The 19,755-nt window shown below is 49.0% G+C and overlaps 1 protein-coding gene across 7 annotated transcripts in view; it reads left to right on the top strand.

Moving 5' to 3' along the window:
- The first annotated feature begins 3,246 nt into the window (after positions 1 to 3,246).
- The window catches only part of MARCHF2 (membrane associated ring-CH-type finger 2), a 34,518-nt gene continuing 18,009 nt past the window's right edge, over positions 3,247 to 19,755 (top strand). Inside the window, exons 1-3 of one of the 7 annotated variants that reach the window (XM_068174264.1) lie at positions 3,247 to 3,325; positions 15,732 to 15,951; positions 19,203 to 19,398. In XM_068174264.1, the coding sequence (XP_068030365.1) occupies positions 15,776 to 15,951; positions 19,203 to 19,398 (372 nt within the window). In that variant the 5' untranslated portion in view covers positions 3,247 to 3,325; positions 15,732 to 15,775. Of the gene's footprint in view, positions 3,326 to 3,491; positions 3,626 to 4,138; positions 4,497 to 6,236; positions 6,259 to 6,382; positions 6,526 to 13,730; positions 14,035 to 15,731; positions 15,952 to 19,202; positions 19,399 to 19,755 lie in introns of those variants that run through there. The other 6 variants (XM_068174263.1, XM_068174268.1, XM_068174265.1 and 3 more) reach the window with 6 other exon arrangements.

Below are 19,755 nucleotides of genomic sequence, written 5' to 3'. Positions count from 1 at the left end.
TTCTTATATAAAGAAATCAGCTGGATAGCATGAGGAGGAATTGTACTGTTAAGACTAATTAGTTCAGGGTGATGTATTAACATGCTTACTCAACAAGTCTTGCTTTTAACATGAAGTTTCTAGAATCAGTCTGGCCTGGTGTAAGAAGGCAAGAAACAGTTTAGTCACTTGCTTGTCTCTTCAAAGATTGTCTTTAGTCTCTGACTTTGTGGAAGGCTCTGAACTTCCCTGCAGAGTCCCAGTGAAAGGTCAGTGTCTAGGGCTTAAGGTGCAGTTAAGTTTATGGGTGTTGAAGAGCTCTAGAACAACTGCATTGTCCAAAGCCCCCTCAGCGCTGGTGGACCTCGGACCATTCTGTTGTGTTGTGTGACAGGGAAGGGCCTCCTGCCCTTTGCCGGGGCACACAGGGGCAGTTGGTGTGTGCATCCATGTAGCTCCTGAGAGCACTGGGAATAGGGTGGGGGCTTTCATCTGCTGTGGTCCCTCAGTATGAGACAAGGCTTTTTCCAGGCTGCTGTGCTGCTCTCCGGGCAGAGATACAGCCCTTCTGTGGGTCTGAGCTGCTCCTGCCCAGACTAAGCACAGGGCTGTTTGTGACGATAGAAAAAGGACAGTGGATCACTTCTGCCCGGTTAGGCCATCTTCCTGTGCACAGACTGGGGAAAGGCTTGTGATCTGGGGTTCCTGGTGTCCTGATGAAACATTGTACACTCCTTAGAAACTGCATCCACAACCCAGCCCACTACTGTGCTGGAATTACTGAGGGCAGGACTTGGAGGAATCCTGAGGAAGCTGGAAATGCTGAAGAGCTGTCTGACATTCAGAGAAGCTCTCCAGTAGCCCAGACTCCTTAAGCATGCTTCCCTGATGTGGAAATTACAGACTGCATGTAACCTCAATTTGACTGCTTCATCCCACAGCTTTGCTGGCTGTGTGTCTCTCAGTTTTACTGTCAGGGAAAAAAAAAAAAAAAAAAGGTTACAGCTCTCTTCCATCTGCACCAAGGGTTTTGAGGGCTAAGTTTGGCTTTTGTAAACTCCTGATAACAGGAAAGCTGCCTGTGAAAAGAACAAACGTGTGCTTTGCTTGCTTTACTTGGATGTTGAGGCTGACTTTCCTTTAACTGTTGAAAACACTACAAAGCCCTGAGTACTGCAACCTGTGTCAGTATCACAACCATCAGAAGCTCCTGCTGATGTCTAGAACAGCTCCTTTAATGCAGAATTAGGTAGGAGTGTGTCCTGCTGCCTCTCCTCTTACTGATGGGAAAGGTGAAGGCCAAAATGCTTACATAAAAGTGAATTGGTCCTGAGCACACAAACAGCAAATTGGTAAAATAAATTCCTTGGGCAGATCAGATCAATCCAGCCTCTTTTCCTGCAGAGTCAGTGCTTACAGGCAGGGGAGTTAGTGTGGGATCTTCACTGGAGCCGGCACAGAACAAGGAGGTTTGGTTCCTGGGAAAGTTTTAAAGCTCTATACTTGTAGAAATGTAAAAATCCAGTTGATGGGTGACTGCTTGCTGCTTGGTTAAAAATATTTCAGTGTGTGCTGTGGAGACCATCTCTGTGGGGCCAGAGATGTCCCCATTTGGGTGCTGTTCTGTGACTCCCTGGTAACCTTGTGTGAGCACAGAGCTCTTGGCTGGGCGTGGTAAGGGTTGGGCTGAGCTTGTATTTGAATCAGTTACTTAACAAAAGTTGTTGGAAAATGGTACAGGAGGTATTTTTGCTCCTGGTGCTTTGATCCCTGTGTGCTGTACTGCTTCAGAAGGTGGGGGTGGGATCTGTTTCTGGTTGGGCTTGGTGATCATTTCCCTTCCAAGCAGAAGCAAGAACTTGCTTAGAGGTTCTGGACTCTGTAGAACAGAAGAAGATCCCAATGAAGCGCCTCAGTCACATAGGGAAGATTTTTTTCCTCCATAAAAAACTAAAACAGTGTTAAAGGTAGGGGCCTGAATTTCAGCTAAGGAAAATCAGACAATTGGAGGTTAAGACTAACTGTCCTTCAAGTAAAGCACAGTAAGTGGGGGCTGAAGGGTAGATTCTCTTGACTTGCAGACTCTTAAATGTAGTTGGTGATTTATGGAATGTTTCCATGCAATGAGTATCTCCAGGGTTCCACTGTTTCAATAAATAACAGCAATTCCTATTTTACACTGGTCAGATAATGCATGGTAGTGTTGACTGTCAGGCTTCGTAGGCTATAAATAGCAGTGGGCCTTTATGCAACCCACAAGAGAGGTTCCTTTCATTTACTTTTATTCCTGGTTCCTGTGTTAAGTGCAATTCACTTTGTAAATAAACACATCACTCGATTTTTGTGCATGGTTATGATGTATTGTGGATATAAAGATTGCCAAATCATACTGTCTGTGTAAAGTTCTGTTCCAGACACAGCTGTAGAATAAGGTGGGGGGGCCTCCCGAGCCAGAGCGCGGGGTGGGGCGAGGATGTGTCTCCGCCAGCGCCTCCGGGAGCGGCAGGACAGGGTACCCGCTGCCCCCGGGGCTTCTGCACTGCCGCAGGGTGCCGCTTGAGCGGTGTCCCGGTGTGCCTCTGTCCCGGTGTCCCTCTGTCCAGGTGTCCCTCTGTCCCCGTGTCCCTCTGTCCCGGTGTCCCTCTGTCCCGGTGTCCCCGTGTCCCTCTGTCCCGGTGTCCCTCTGTCCAGGTGTCCCTCTGTCCCGGTGTCCCTCTGTCCCGGTGTCCCTCTGTCCAGGTGTCCCTCTGTCCCCGTGTCCCTCTGTCCCGGTGTCCCTCTGTCCCGGTGTCCAGGTGTCCCTCTGTCCCCGTGTCCCTCTGTCCCGGTGTCCCTCTGTCCCGGTGTCCCTCTGTCCCCGTGTCCCTCTGTCCCGGTGTCCCCGTGTCCCTCTGTCCCGGTGTCCCGGTGTCCAGGTGTCCCCATGTCCCCGTGTCCCTCTGTCCCGGTGTCCCTCTGTCCCGGTGTCCCTCTGTCCCCGTGTCCCTCTGTCCCGGTGTCCCCGTGTCCCGCCGTGGGGCTGGCGCTGGGCCGAGCCCCCCCCCGGGGCTGGGGGCGGGCTGGGGGCGGAGCAAGAGACGAGGGGCGGGGCCCGAGCGTCGGGGGCGGGGCTGATAAGGGGCGGGGCTTGGCCGCAGGGCCGCTATTGGCCGCCGGCTGTTGCCAGCGGGGTCGCGTTGCGACGCTGGCGGGTTACCCGCAGTCCATTGGGCGCTCGGGAGTTGCGTCAGCGCGGTACGGGCGGGGATTGGCGGGCGGGCGCTGGGGGGCGGGGCCCGGCGGCCGCCGCAGCCGGCGCTGGGGCGGCGCGCGCCGCGCTGAGGGGCCGCGGGCGCCGGGAGCGCAGGTACCGGACGGGGGGGGGCGGCCGGGCCGGCCCCGCGCCCCGCGCCGCGCCCACCGGCCCGGGCAGCTCCGGCGCGGGGCTCCGGCGGCGAGAGCGGCGTCCCAGCCAGGCCGGGCCGAGGCGGGCGGGCCCGCGAGCCCTGACAGCCCTCCCGGTGGCCCCGCCGAGGGGTGTCCCCGGTGTGCGGCGCCGTTCGTGCTTGGAAGCCGGAGCCGCGCTGCAGGTCTCGGGGCCACTCCCGTGGAGCGGCTGCCGCCGGCCCCGCTGCCCGCACGGGCCCCGTGCGAGACGCTGCCGCCTGTACGGACTGCGCCGTGTTCGCTGTGCGGGGCCCCGCGCCTGAGCCGCGGCCCTTCCCGGCCGGGCCGGGCTGGGCTGGGCCGGGCTGGGCTGGGCTGGGCTGGCACTGGCCCCTGAGAGCTCCGGGGCTGTCGCGTACAAACATCACCAGACACAGAAGTGCCGGAGGTTTGAGAAGCGGTGTTTGTTCATTAGATTCTTCTTCCCTGTGTATAACAGTTATTAGGAAAAGTTTCCTTTGCCACTGGGCTCCCGTACCTGTTTTTTCACTTGTTTGGGAGCGTGCTGGTGCCTGTTTTGCCTCCCGAGCGCACGGACACGCTGCCTTGTGTGCAGAGATTTCCCAAGAGAATGAGCTCGGTGGCACAGCACAGCTGAAGAGGTTGCTGCAGTCCTGTGCTGGAGCAGCAGCTGCTTTCCTCCTTGGTGTAAACTATGGGTTTGTGATGGACTTTTCATAAACTGGCAGTCTTTAACTTTCTGTCTCATTTAAACTCAGGTTTCTTGAGCCGACTCTCTGTGACAGGCCAGAACTGTTGGTTTGTGGGATTTATCCAAGGGACAAGCCTGTGGCTCATGTTCAGGAAGGTGACTGTGACATGGGAGGTGTCTTTGTTGCAGCCTCAAACACTTGCTCTTGTTGTACGTTCTAGATCTGGTGGGGGGACCGAGATTACAAACCAAAATGCCCTGCAGTGGCCTTGGAGGCTTCTGGAGTGTGCAGTTGCTTGCATGCTGTGCCCTCAGAAGTGGTGCCACCAAGGCGTGGGGTGATACATCTGCACTGCATGGTGCTGCTGGACCATGGAGCGTTTAGGCTGTTGTCCTCTTGGAGGGAGCTGTGCAGAGCTCGAATTTTGCAGGCAAGCATGTGAGGTGTTGCATGTTGGGGATGATGATGGTGAGCTGGAAGTGTCAGGGTTATCCAAAGCAGCTCTGGTTTTTTATCCTGCTTGTTTGTATTTAGTGTTCTTTCTCTGCCTTGATGTGTGTGATGAGGATCTATCACTAGGGATGTGATTCTCTTCCCACCCTGTGCCCTTTATTTGTTCATCCCTAAGGGAATGTTTCTATCCCTCTCTATTACCAGCCCTTCATTTTCCTTGGCACTCTCATTCTCTTGCTCGACTCTCCTTCCAGCAAGCATTTAACTCTGTGTCTTTCCCTTCTGATGCAGTTTCTAGCACTTTCTTGACCTTTTTCCAGGTTCTTGTTGAGAATTCCTGTGATGTCACTGCAGTCAGCCAGCTGTATTGGCTGTGGCTGGTCCTGCTCATGGGGACATAAAAACCCTGCTTGGCTGCCACTCACACGTGCACAGTATAATCCTTTGAACAGCTGCATGTTAGTCTGGGCTTTCCAAAGCTAAAGTGTTTGAATACTTTTCTTCATCTCCAAAGGATTATTCAGGGGAGTGTTTGGAGGCTGGAAGTGCCCTGGTTTTTCAGGTGTGTTTGAAGCTGTGATGATGTGTCATCCATCAGAAACAGAGGCTCGAAGGGAAGGAGCTGGGACTCTAAAATCCCTTTGTCGCATGCACCGTGACAGTGAATTTAATAATTCTGGTTGACGACAGAACTCTAACTACCCCCAGGCACACACTGGAGAGCGTTGCAGGCAGTCTGCATCAGTAGGGAAGTCTAAACTTCGCCAAGAGCAGACCAGGTGGCACAGGGAACAGCCAAGTGTGAGCCTAATGTGTAGTTCACGGACACTCTACACCAGCTATATAGCTGGGAGTGGGTGTCTGTGGTTAGCTGATCAGCACCACTGCCTAAGTGGAAACTGAAAATGGCATTGGAACTAATTTTCCTTGTTTTGGATGTGCTTGCTGTTTTTTGCTGTGGATTGCACAGAGGCTGCAGGTTGAGGTCACGCTGTGCTGGACGCCAAGGGGACCATGCACATGAGCAGAACTACAATGTACTGACTGTGAGCAGCTTCTGACAGAGTCCTCTCCTTCATGGATGCTGGGAGAGGGCCTTTCCTCTTCTAGGTTGATGCTGGCCTGCATCAAGCAAGTGTAGCACACCATGTTTCCCTGGGAGGAAGTAAACACTGTTTTCTTGAAACAGCGTGACCAAAGTGAAGTCAAAATGCATCCATGGCAAGCTGAGGCTGGGTATGGACTCTGAGACTCTGTGAGTCTGAGGGACTGTTGCAAGTCCTCAGGACAGGACTTTGTAGTAGTTCTGCAGGTAAAGGCAGAAAGCAAAATGGGCATTTGGGGAATTGTTTCACTGTTGTTTAAAATATCTTGGTTTTTCACACTAAGAATACAGAAGCTTTTCTTAGAAAATGAAGGGAGGGATCCAGCATTGTGATGAACTATAATCCACAGGATGAGTTTATTTTTTCTCTACTTGACTTTGACTCAGCTTTGGATATTTGGAGATTTCAGAGTTTCTCTTTCCAAACTAATTTTTTTTTTTTCCCCCTTCCAGACTGAAGTTTGAACTAGTGTGTCTCTTCTCCCTCCCAGTCTAATTTACTCTGGTTAGTTTATGCTTCTGCCTGCTCTTAGCTGCAGCCTTTCCCACAATAGAGAAGTGGTCTCGGTTACTGACTCTTGTCCTCTTGGAAGCACTCTGGGCATGTCTCAGTGAGTGACACCTGGGCACACAAGCCATGAGGTAAACTAAGCCCTGAAGGAAATGAGCTCAGCACCAAGCCAGGGTAGGCGAGTGGGTCTCCATGCAGTCTGTGTACGTTATCTTTCTCGGGTGGTAAAATGACGCATTAATCTGTGCTGAGGCTTATCAAATTCACGGCTTATCAGCACAGTCCATGTCATGCACGTAAACAGCAGGATCTCCACCTCTCCAGTCCTGGTCTTGTTCTCTCTCCAGCTCCAACTGTAGCAGCTGTTCCCTGGAACCTGTCTTTGTGCCATCTTTGTTGTAAGTAGACCAGCTCAGCTGTAGCTCATTGCTTGCAGCAATGCAGCTCAGCTGGGAGAGGGGGTTCCCCACTGCAGCTGGTTTGGGAGAGCTTTTGGTGGCTCATCTGCTGGGTGAAAGTGGGGAAGTCACTACTGAGTGTCTCAGGGTCTTGTGCACCTTTCCTGGGGGTGGAACGTTCCTCTCCTGCTGCACAGTTACAGCCTGTGAGAGCCCTAGGCACTGAAGGTAAAGGGCAGAGTGACAAAATCCTGAAAGCAGGGACTGAACCCTGTGCATCCTCCAGTGAAGGGAGCAGCCCAACAGGAGCTGTACTGACCTGCAGCTCTTCCTACCCATCTGCCTTGCAAATACCTTTCCTGCCCCAGGCCTTTCCAGAACAAACAGTGTTACAGTTTGGAATCTGTCATTTTCCCCCATTTCAAATAAATAGGCATCTGTAAGTTTTATTCCAGATTTTATGTAGCAATTCTAACTAAACTTTTCAAATCCTGATAGAACCTGAGATGATTGTGCATGGTTAACCTCAAGTGCTGTAACTGCTGTTGCAATTTTAATCAGTTGTCATAGAATTAGTGATCAAAGCTGAAGGAAGCATTCTACTCCAGTTCCTAAAAAGAGGAAACAAGGGACAGGGAGCAGCACTGGCTCAGGAAATAAAAGTACAAACATATCAAACTTACCTGCTAAAGCACTTTTCTGTGAAAAGGAGAGTGCACCAAGCTCATGTAGTCTTGGTTTGAACAGGGATTTCTTTGTTTGAAGCTTTGAGAACTTTAGTTCTGTTTCAGGTGAAAGCTTTTTGGGGTTAGATTTGAGAGTGGTGGGAGGGGAAGGGTAAACTTCAATTCTGAACTGTTTTCAATTTATTTCCTCCCAGCTTTTCTTGTACTTTCCTGCAGACAAATCAGACAAGGCCTGTGTCCAGAAGAATTAGAAATGCAGCCTAAGCAAAACATTGCAAACTGAACTGAGAGAGTTTTGCAGCACAGATACCAATTATGAAGTTTCACTTGAGGATTGAGGAGGGAATCTGCAGCAGTAAGGAGTGGGCAGAAGGGAGGCACTGGTGCCCTTGGCTGGGATCAGTGACTCCTCTCTGGGTGACTATGGGGATGCTCTCAGTTGCTGTCTGCTCTGGAGCTCTCCAGAGCAGGGTGGTGAGTCACTGGCTGGCTGTGGTGGTGCCTTTGCTGGAAAGCTCTTTGAAAGCGGAACATTCTGAAGAGATTTGTGATACAGCTAGGTTGAAAAATATAAATAGTGAAGTTAAATTCCAGATCAAATGTCTCCTGGGAGCTGAGTGTGCTGCCTGGTTTTGTGCAGTGGTTGCGCACCGGCCGCGCTGCTCGGAGCAGTTGGGGCAAGCGGGGCTGCTGTGGGCTTTGGTGGTGGTTTGTTTCAGCTCCAGTTCATCTCCAAGCAGAGTGTTGTTATTTGTACAGCAGTGTAAATGGTGCTTTATAAACCAAGAAGGAAAACACTGGGGAGAATGCAAGTTCTTTCTGACCTGGGCTTCCCAATCCTGAAATAATGTGTTGCATCCTCCTGAGTCATGCCCTTCGAGGGACTGACCAGTTCTGTGGTGTGTGGGCGCTGCAGTCTTGATCTGGTGTGTGTGTTACTGCTACACTAAAATTCTGTTTCCTGAGGTGTTACACACAGCTGGAAAATCCATTTGTTCTGAACAAACTGCAGCTGCCTGGCAAGTGACTGTGCAGGACTGGGGAGCACTTGAGCTTTGATCTTGCTGCAGAGGCTGCCTCTGTTTAAAGAGGAGCTCGCTGAAGTAGTAGAGCTGGGAAGCAGAAGTGTCTGCTGCTGCTATTTTGTGAAGCACATGGATGCAGAGAGATGTGAGAGGCCGCACAGTTGTGGTCCCTTCAGCAGGGCAGGGCTGTGCTTGTGTCTGGTGGGCTGGCTGTTGTCCCCAATGATGGACAGCAGTCTGCAAGAATTGTTTTGTAGGCATGATAATACATTTTTTTCCCACCCTGGTTCATGGTTTCAGTTTCAAGTCTTTCTAATGCATTTTTATTTCCCTAAAAAGAGTGATAAAATGCAGTGGGAGGTGGGTGCAGAGACTCTGTAGTTGCATTATGTAGTAAGTTGTGCTGCTGTTCATCTTTAAAAGCTGATGTCTTTTGAATCCTCAGAGGAGTCACAGGTGTTCCTCATGCCCCAGCTGGTTTTTGGTTGTTTCCTTATGAAACTTGTTATTAAAAAGACTGAATTTTGATTGGAGACACCCTCTGCAAAGAATTTTCTTCTAATGTTGCAATTCATTTTTCCAGATGTTGGTAATTAAAGTGCAGTAAACTTTCTTTTCATACAGCCTTGTGGCAGATAGCAAGTCTCAAAAGAGCTGAGATACTTTGTTCATTTTGACATTCCAGCTGTAGCATACAGCCTAATTATTCCCAAGCACAGCAAGAAAAAAAAATAGTCCTTTAGGCTTCTTCTTTTTATACTGATTTTTTTTTCTCAACATCTGAACTTGAACCTTTTGCTTCTTCTTGAATATTGAGTAACTTTATTAGGCAATGAAGAAAACTTGTTTGAAAAACAATGGGTGAACAACATGACAGGTACCCCAAAATGCAGGGAGCTCTCTGTGTCACAGTTCTGCTGTGCCCACATGAGACCCATGCCTTTGGCCTTGTTTAAAAGTTGGGGTTCTCACCTGGTGGGAGCCCCGCCAAGCCCCACAGGAGCTGTGCCTCAGGAGCTTCATCTTTGCCAGACAATAGTTTTCCATTGCTTCAAGACATGGAGATGAAGTGAAACTACTGGAGATGTTGATCCAATATACTGAAGTTTTGAAGAGGAGGGATGTATGTGGAAGCTGGCTTTGGAAAACAGCAATTATTGATCACCAAGGCTTGCTGCAGTATTTTGCTACCAGTGGGGAATAGAACTCAGATGCTGGGAATGTGTCTCCTTGGAAAAAATTGAAGTGAAAGACTATCTCTTCATCTGTGTCTGCAAATCCATTTGCCATAATCTAAATAATCAAGACTTCAGACAGCTTCTAGAATATGTCTACATAGTTTCTGGGTATAGAGAAGTTCTGATTGTTTGTCCCCAGCAGCAGCAGCAGCCAGTGAGTGAAGCCTTGGGTTACCCCTGACTGCTGCTGAGCTGTGTTTTTGGAATAATGGAGAGGCAGCCCAGCAAGTCCGGCTGTGGTCACGTACAAATGTGGCAAACACGGGAGTCCAGAAAGGCTGTGTCCTCTAAGCTTCTGACCTCCTCTTGGGTGTTACAGGGTTAAACTTGGAGCATTTGTTTTTAAACTCGGCCCCAGGGATGAGGCAGGTGAGCCTCTGGAGTTAGCCCAAAGCTTTTGCTGTTAGAGGTGTAGGAGGAGTTTCCTGGTGTGAAGTTTTATCAGAAGGTTTTCAAGCTCCCAGGACATTGTGCCTGGCTTGTTTTTTTCCCTTGCTTTTTGGGATTTGTTTTGAGCCCAGGGTCAGGCCTGTCCCCTGGCTCTGACTCACAGCATTGCTCCACTGGCATCCTCTGAAGAGCAAGTGATAGCTGAAGTTTTTACAGCATCGCCTTTAGTTGAAACTGCCCAACCAAATTTTGCAGGCGGGCCGAAATAGAGAAGCTCCTGGGGAGTGAAATACTTTCCTGTGTGTTATTTACCAAATTTTAAAATGTTTTAGAGGCTATTGCATGGCATCAGGTCTTTTATTGAATGTTGATGCATATGCCATAAAATTCTGTGTCAATTTTCTCTCTGGACAGGGCTCCTTGCACCCTGACTTTAGGGCTGTTGTATTCAGGCGACTTCTGAGCATAGGACTAATGAGATTTCTTCCCAGGCCCTGAGTGATGGGAAGAGTTGCTGATGGGTCAACTGGGGGCAGATCCTGAGCTGGCTTTTTGGGTACTTTTAAGGTGTTACATAGCAGACCTGCAGGGTAACTTTGAGGAGTCAGTTGATGTATAGAATTGTGTATTTTTAATAAAGAACAAAATAATATTGTGGTTTTCAACCCTGAGCAGAAAGAATATTTAAACAAACAAAACTGAAAACAAAGCCCAGTGTGAGACTGGTTCTTGGGGGGGGGGGGTTGTTTTGTTGTTTTTTTTGGTTTTTTGGGGTTTTTTTGTTGTTGTTGTTTGGTTTTGTTTTGTTTTTCTTTTGATTAATCCACTTACACAACCTTTTAACAGTAACAGGGAGCACCTCAGGCCACTCATTCCATCTGTGTGTATCTCTGGTGGCAGTGTCTTAGGTGTGTGATCACTTGGCTGTGAGGATGTAGAGGCTAGATGTAGAGAAGGAGGTACTCCACCACTAACCCAGAGCACACAGGCTACAGGTACACTGGTGAGGCTGGTGCTTCAGTAGGCAGAACTGGTGCTGGAGGATGTGCTTCACACCTGGGATTGAGCCTGGGCCATGGGAAGATGTGCATTAGCTGTATGAGATGGGATGTGTGAGAGCAGGTGCTTACCTGTGTGCAGCAAGCAATTCTTTGTACGGTCTCCCTCGAGATGGAGAGAGGTGTTCAGATGGTTGTAGGGCCCAGGATTTGGGAAATGCAGTTTTAGTGGTTAAAAGGAAAGCACTGATGTTAGGAAATGCCCTTTAGCTGCTGAAAACCTTCAGTTCACTGGTGACATTTGCAGGATCATATGATTAGAAAACTCAGTGTCTGTGTGCCCAAAGTGGCTAAAAGGGCTTTGGAAAGCAGTCTGGGAAGCTTTACACCCAGGCTTAAACGTCAGCTCATGTGAGCAGGGATTGGAGCTCTGATTTGCCATCAGTGAATAGGTTACCTGCTAAAAATAAAAAAAGTCCATGCGTACAGTTGGTTGGGTTATGTTGGCTACACAGCTTGGTTATCTCTGTGATACCATGGGTGAGGGTCCAGGTCTTGGTTACAGTAACCAGGGAAGTGGGTTGCTCAGCGAGAGGAACAGACCCAGCTGCTGGCAGCCTCACATGTTGGGTTTTGTTTGGTGGAGATGTCCCAGGGAAACCAGTCTGTTCAGGAGCTGGTGAGTATGTGCTGCACCCAAAGCAAGTGGAGCTGGTTCTGGTTCCAGTTTGCTCTGGATCCTATCAAAGCCACAGGCTTGCTCCAAGGCTTTAGGCTGGTTGGGATATTCATTAGTGGGCAGGCCACAAGCAGCATGGCAGAGCCATGACCTGCACCTGACAGTCCCCATTACTGCCATCATTTGGCTGAAGCCTTTCTTGTTGTCGTTCTCATCTTGAGTGTGTTTTTCCTTTTGTGGTTTTGATCCAGATGTTCATCTGGCATGCTGTGGTTTCCCTGCCTGGGAGGAATAAGTGTTTTGTCCATCTTCAAAGTCCAAAGCAGAGCTGGGGGATCCTTTAGCTCCTTTACTCCTGCTTGCTTCTCCTGGGCACATCTCCTGCATGGAGAGCACTGGTCCAACCTGATCTCTGCAGTCTTTTGAGGAGCTTTTGCCCACCTCATTGCCCTTTGGGTGATACAAACTGGATTACGTATCTCATTGCATGAGATCTTGTGAGCGTGTTTCACTTGAGCCGTGGAGCAGGATCCTGCACCAGCAGTCTGGTCTCTGCCTTGGAGCAGTGACAGAGCACAAGCTGCTCATCAAGGAAGTGGCTCATTTTGCTGCACATGTTTGAGTTTTGGAATCCTAGTGCAGAATTCACTATTCTGAGACAGCTTTCCACAGACAGTTTTTTTTTTCAGTTTGAGTAATTTTCTACAGCCCTTTATGTTCTGGATCTGCTTAGAAGCTGAGGATGCAAAATGTTGCTGAGAAGAGCCTTCCTATTTATTTGCTAATGTCTAACTATGGCAGCAGAGGGGATGTTGATAATAAACCTAGTGTCTCTGAGACTTTAAAAAAAATGTGTACAAGAAATGTATCCCCAAGGAATGGGCTCAGAAAGCACATGTGCTTAGAAAAAAAACCAGTGTGTGGTTCAAACCAGCTGTTTGGGTCTTGTTTCTCACCCTGGGATTTTGATGTTTCTGCTGTAAACAGAGCTGGGGAAGGGGCCGGAGCAGAAATCTGATGATGGGTGGCTGAGGGAGCTGGCTGTTCAGAAAAGGAGATTCAGGGGGGACCTTCTTGCTCACTAAAACTCCCTGAAAGGAGAGTTCAGCCAGGTGGGAGTCAGTCACTTCTCCCAGGAAAGGAGTGACAAGAAGAGAGGAAATAACCTCAGATTGTACTGGGGAGGTTTAGGCTGAAAGAATTCCTTCATGGAACGAGTGGTCAGGCACCGGGACAGGCTGCCCAGGGCAGTGGTGGAATCACCATCCCTGCAGAGATTTAAAAACTGTGGATGTGGCACCTGGGGATGTGGGTTCCTGGTGGGCTTGGCAGTGCTGGGGGAGCTGTTGGATTAGATGATTTCAAAGGCTGTTTCCAACCTGAACGATTCTGTGAACACTGGGTTTGGGTTGGATGAGCTGTTGTGAGAGAAGACTGTGTGTTGATGAGCTGATCCTTCAGGGATCAGGAAAGGGACTGACTTGGCTGTACACCATTGTTGTGATGCTCCTGCATACCATGGTTCATATTCCACTGGGTATGGAACTGGGACCCGAGTGCACTGCAGATGTTGTCTTTGGATTTCAGTTACTTCTTTACTAACCATGAAAATCTTGCTGCTTTTCTTTCGTATTTGCTAAATGGCATGAGTCAGATATTAAAGCAGTGACTTCAGGTTCCACCCTGGGCTGGACCCTGACAAGGAAATGCCAAATAACTCGTAACAGAAACCTGTGCATTTCCTGAAGAACGGCAGGGTGGCCATTCCCTTCCAGCCCCAACAGGGCCCTGGGGCAAGGCCATGGGACTGCCTGTGTCTGTCAGATGTGGAGCACAAAGAGCCTCAGTATAAATACTCCCAGGACACAGTCAGTGAGGGCAGTTTTATTCCAGTATGCAGAATGGACTTTTTCCTCTGAACTTTAAAATAAACAACATTTTGGCCAAACAAATGGAACCAACCTTTTTATTAAAAGCATATATCTTCTCATGGTTGTTTCAGTAAGAGGTTGTTAATTTTAAAGAACTCCTTAACTTGCAGAACAGCTGACTTAAGTAATTCCAATAGCATTTATCATCTTACTTTCTGCTCCTCGCAGTTGGAGAATTTGTAGCCTTTTTTTTGAGGAGGAGAAATAAGAAAAGTAGCTCTAACTCTGTGTGTTCTTTGCACAGGTGGAGAGAGAGGCTGAGTCTATCAAGTTAATTTTTAAGTTGATGAAAAGATTCACGTTCGTTTTGAAGAGGATTGACCTAGCCACAAGCTCAAGCTTATTCCTGCTCAGATGCGAAGGAAGGATTATAGATAGTTATCAAGAGCAGCTTTAAAAAATCGATTAGAAAGTCTTCTATTAGAAATTGGAAACTATTCTGTAAAGTGAGGGAGTGCTACCAAAGTTGGCATCTGGTTCTGAGACACCGGTGAAGGGCTCTCTCCCTCCTAAACGCATGTACATGAAAGAAGCTGTCCTGACAGATGAAGCTCTTGGTTGTGTGAGTTGCTTAATTTCCAAGACGTGAAAAAGCACTTTTGCTTACCCAAATCAGTGTTTTCATGGCTTCAAGGATCATGTTCTTGTACCGGCTTTTTGGTTTTTTTCCTCTGTAGTGTGGCCAAGCCTCCAACCAGGAACAAGCCCTTATTTTCTTTAGTTATTTTTGTTAGATTTTGGCTTACTTGAACCTTACAGAACTGCAGTTTCATGAGAATGTTTTCCTCCTGTTGTGCTCAGAGATCTCAAATAAAAACCTTTCCTTGGATGGGATGGTGAAGATTTGCGTGCTTCTGCTTCCAGGAAGCAAAGATTGCAGATTCCCCCCACTCCCCCAAAATTTAACAAACCTAATTGTTTTCATAGATCTTATTTGGGGTTGTGGTTATTTTATTTCCTTTTATTCCTCCCCCTTTTTCCTTTTCATTGCTTTCATTTGAACTTCTTTACGGGTTTATTTCATCTTGAAATCCAGCCACCAGGATGAGGCAGCATTCCAGCTCTGATCCCAGCAGTGCTGGCGCACAGGGATTACTGTGCGTGCCTTACATAAGGCAGTCCTGTTTACAGACACAGGGATTTTGGTTTTACCAGCAGTACGGTGTTGTTGGATTGTGTTCAATGTGACTCACTGTAACCTCAGCTCTTTATTTCTGCACAGCTGCCTCTCAGGGACCAGGTTAAAGACGATTGCCAAAACCAGGATTTTTCTAAATCTGCAGAGCATACCTGATTTTGGGGATGAGATACCCCCTGCCAGGGAGGAACATGGCTGTTTTTGGCAGCTTGGGTGAGCTGCTGCCTTACCTCAAAGGCAGAGAGCTCTCCTGTCCAAATGTGGCTCATCAGAGCCAGCTCCTGGTTTGCTGTGTTGGGCTTTTCTCTGCATTCTTCTCTCTGTTTCTAGCATTTGCTGTTTGTTCCGTGTCTTCTCTTTGCTGGGTGAACATTGAAAATGTGCTGGTGTGCTTTGCTGTTTGCAAGTGGCTCATGTAAGTCATGATTGGTCCGAACAGTTGAAAGGGAAAGGAGTCAGGCTGGCCTGCTGCCATTCCCAAGGAGGATTTTTGATGCTTTTGGGATGTTCATATCCACACATTCACTATTGGGATGTACCCCAGCGGATATAGAAATGTGAGCATGTGTATTTCTTTAATGAAATAATGAGAAAAAACATCAGCGATGGAATGGGAGAGCCTTTTGAGCTTGGACAGTCTTTCAAGTGCTCAGAAAGCTCCTGAGGGCAGCTGAGAAGGGCCTCCTGAACTCAGCCACATAAACTGGTTTAGGTGCCCTGTTGAGGTGAAACTTTGCTGCATTTATGGAGAGTATGAATATAAGTTTTCGGGATGGCTTTAGCCAGAACAGCACAGGCCCATGGGGCTTCTGGTTGCCTTCCCCATCTCTGTATCAGCACATTCAGTTTGAAAGGCTTCATCAGGTTAAAGGGTGGTTACCAGGAATTCTCTCTGGGAAAGGCAGATTTGCAATTCTGATGGTAAGTTATGTAAGTACAACACTTGGAGCCTTAATTTTATGGTAAGGCAGCCTCACAAAGCCTATTAAAGGGGACAGAAGACTCACAAAACGCATGTGTGTTGGGGCCCTGGGGTGCTCCTGGCGCGAGTGGGGCTGGAGGATCGTGAGGGGTTGGGGATTCCAGGGCTCTGGGTTCTGACTGTGGTGCTGTTCCTGCAGGTCTCCCGGGTGCCGGGCCCGGGACAGAGGGGCCCGGAGCTGCCATGACGACAGGCGACTGCTGCCACCTCCCCGGCTCCCTCTGCGACTGTCCGGGAAGTGCTGCCCTCTCCAAGTCGGTGGAGGAGTCGGACATGGGCCGCCCGCAGTACATCACACAGGTCACGGCCAAGGACGGCCGGCTCCTCTCCACGGTGATCAAGGCGCTGGGTGCCCAGAGGTGAGGCTGCTGCAGGGACGGGGCTCGGAGCTGCAGCTGGGCTCTTCCCCTGTTTCGGTGGCTCGGGTACAGGGAGACACTGGTCTTGTTTAGTGAAGGAGTTTGCCGGGGCGCTAATAGCGAGCGTGCCTCCTCGTGGGCCCGCCGCTCCGTGCCCTGCGCTGGGCTCCTGCAGTCCGGGCGCTGCTGGCCTGGAGCTGGCGGTTCGGGGAGCCCAGAGCTGCAGCTGCTCGGACACGGGGCCCTCTGGCTGCGCTGCTGTCACGGCCTCGCGGCGTGAAGGTGGGGCCGTGCTTGCCGGGCAGTCTGCTGTTCGGGGACACATCTGAAGGGCTGGGAGCACAGCCTTTGTTCCGGGAACATCCATGGAATAAAGGCATGGCGTTGATCTTCAGCCGCAGGGAGGGGAGGGTGTTTGTGTTGCAGCAACTACAGCACCCAGCTATTGCTGGAGGGGACACGTGGCAGCTTCACTAGCTCAGACTCCTCCTGATGTGACTTCTTGTCACTTATTTTGAGCAGCTTCCAGAGTAGAGGACATTTGGCAGCATTGTTCAGTCCATCTACTGAGAGCTGTCACATTTTGTGTTCAGAAATCCTGTCTGAACAGCTGTTACTTGTTTCAATGAGTTTGGTCAAACATTTATGTGATATGAAAGCAGTGATTGCAGATATGGGGGAGGGATACAGGGAAGCTGGATGAGAATAGAGGCAAACATAACTGCTGCATCCAGCAAACCTGGAGCAGGTCAATAAAAATGTGAAAGTAACTGGGCTTGTTCTCTGGCAGTAGATACTCAGGGTGAGAAGTTGTTTAACCCTTTAGAACTTGTGGGGGTGTAATAATTGTGTGGGAAAACTGCCTGGAAACAGGTTAAAAAACCCTAATGTTTTTAGGGTTTAATGTTTAGGGTCAACCCATAATGATGGACACCAGTTTGTTTCTTTTGGTGGTGGGTTTCAGTGTCTTCCTTGTCACCAGCACTTAGCACAGCAAAGCCAAGAGCAGTGTGACTGCACTGGAATGTTGAATTACTGATATAGTGTCTTCAGCTAGCTGGAAAACTGTGTCTGAGTGTGTATCATGTGGGAGTGTGAGCGAGCCCCCACCCGGCAGAGGAAAGGAAGGAAGGAAAATGAAGTCTGATAAGAATTCTTTCCACACACTGTCAGCAAATCTTTTCATTTTGGGTTGTTTGTTGATAGCCAAGGTTATAGTAATGTTCTGGAAATATGAAACTTCTCAAACAGGAAGAGAATGGGTGAAATATCTTACAGACACTTTTCTTAGGAAATGACAGATGCATGAGAGCACTGGAGGCTGTAGGGGATTGTCTGTGTCACTAGGGCTCTGTGTGCATGCTGTTCTGGTACAGCATTTTATGGCAATAAATGTTACACAATCATCAAGTAATTCAAATTGGAAGACAATTCCACAGGATATCTGGCACAGCTTCCTTTTAGAGTAAGCCTGCTCAGAGTCTTGTCTGATGTAGTTTCCAGGATCTTTGAGGATGAAAGACCCCCCCCAGGCTCCTGTTGCACCTTTTCCCCCAGTATGCTCCTTTTCCTTGAACTGTGCTTACAATGCCTCACTCTTGCTTTCTATGCAAAGTAACGGAAGTGGTCCTGCTGGTTTTGAAGATTGCTTGGCAGTTGTGTTGCAATCCCACAGACTTCTGCAGTCAGGTGGGGTTTTTTGAATTCAGAATAGCAGTGGAGTGTGAACTATGATATGGCCTCAGTGTGGCTTTTTTTGTTCTGTCAGCAGTATCTAGAAAATGTGATATCTGATACCGCTCACCTGGATTTCAAGAGGACTTACAATAGGGTCTTTGAAATAAAGATGGTCCATTTTCACTTTTTTCCTTTCTCGCACCCCCAAATCTGGGCAGCTTTGGATGTAAGAGGAAAAATGTGTGAAAGAAATGGCTGTTTGGAAGGTAGGAAATGAGATACTAGTGAGGGCCTGGTTTCCATGGTCCAGGGAAGGCAGTCCTGCCCTGGGCCTCTGCTGTCCAGCATTTTGTTTCTAAATGATCTCAGTGATTGGTGAATGCTGAAGAGACGAACTGAACTGCTGAAAACAGTGAACTTTGGTGTCTAGATCCATCTGGGGCTTCCCAGGGAGCCCAAAACATCCTCATCACGGGGCTGGCATATGGCTGCTAAGAAACCTGTGTGCCTTGGGATGCCAGCTGGGATGCCCCATCTCTGTAAGTGTTCCAGGCCAGGTTGGCTGGGACTTTGAGCAAGCTGGTCTAGTGAAAGGTGTAGCACTAATTGTTCAGTCAGTGGTGCCAGCTGAAGGTGTGAGGAATATCTTGGGAACAGATGGATGGTTTGAGTGTGATGAGCAGCTCAGGCCTCCTGCGGGAAAGGTTGCAAGTGTCTCTGAAAATGTTAGTTGCTTTGGTAGTTATCTCTGGTTCTGTGAGGTTCTGTGTGATTCTGTAGTTGGAACTCATGGCCAGGGAGGTGTTGTTCCTGAAGCACCAAAGCATTTCTGTGGCCACCGAGCTGCCGAACACTGCAGAGCAGTTGTTGCTCTGGGGAGGGTGTGCCCACGGGATGCTGCAGAGTTACTGTGCAGTGATGGGCAGAGGGTTTGTATGCTGGAGACCTTGCTCTGGGTGCCTGATTGCTGTGATATATGTTGTACTCTTGGGGAGGTGAGCTTCCAGGGTCAGTTCAGTTGTCTCTCGAGAAATTACTGTTCCTTGTGCAGTTCCTGCTCAGCCCAGGCTGCAGAGCCGAGGTGGGCTGAGAGTGGGTAGGTGATCTGGTAAATGTGACCTGATTGCCAGCCTCTTGAGTAGCTGCAGGTGGCTAGGGCACGCTGTGACTACCGTGGGTTGTTTGGCTTTACTTTGGTCGTCTGGATTTGCATGAGTGCTTCAAGCTTGGTGTTGGATCTGGTATCAGCCCCTGCCCATTGTGGGTAGAGCTGAAGGCTGTGGGACGTGCGCTGCAGTCACTTCTGGGGCCAGCTGAGCTGGCCAGGCTGATGTGCCATCTTCTCTTGTTGTTATGGATCTTCCAGATTTTAAATGATCTAAAATGTCCTGAGCACCTCCATGGTCCCCTGAGACTGGTTTCTTGCTGCAGCAGGCTCCTGGCATGCTGTGCCACACACCGCCTGCTGTTCATGTGCCTTTCTGGGGCTTGGTGGGACCAGACTCTGTGGCAGTGTTGTTCTGCCTGCTCTGACTGTGATTTCATTCTGTTTGTCTCTCATTCTGCCTCTTTAGTGATGGTCCCATCTGTCGAATCTGTCATGAAGGTGGAAATGGGGAAGGACTGCTTTCCCCATGTGACTGCACAGGAACACTGGGCACCGTGCACAAGAGCTGTCTGGAAAAATGGTTATCCTCCTCCAACACAAGTTACTGTGAGCTCTGCCACACAGAATTTGTTGTTGAAAGAAGACCAAGACCCTTGACAGAGGTACCATTTTCTTCCTGCTTCATTTTTATTTCCATATAATTTGAGAGAAAATGACTGATTGCCCTACTATTCTTGAAGTTCTTGGTGTCTCCTCCTCTTTGCAGTACCTTTGTACTCACAAGGAGTCTGTTTGGAGGGATCAAGTCCCTTGCCAGACCAAGTGATGTACTTGCAAACACACAGTAGTGGTGTTTGGGGCAGCTCCTAGCTGTGACCTGCCCATGTGCCACCTGCCAGTGGCAAGCACTGTGCTTTGGCTGGGCTTTAATGCCTGAAGATCAAAATGCAGGTGTCACAACATGACTGACTGAAATATGAAGTTCTCATAAATATTCTTTTTTTTTGCTCCTGGTTTTA

Source organism: Anomalospiza imberbis, chromosome 27, assembly GCF_031753505.1.
Source record: "Anomalospiza imberbis isolate Cuckoo-Finch-1a 21T00152 chromosome 27, ASM3175350v1, whole genome shotgun sequence".
Taxonomy (NCBI): Eukaryota; Metazoa; Chordata; class Aves; order Passeriformes; family Viduidae; genus Anomalospiza; species Anomalospiza imberbis.
This window is presented reverse-complemented; position numbering and strand designations above follow the sequence as displayed.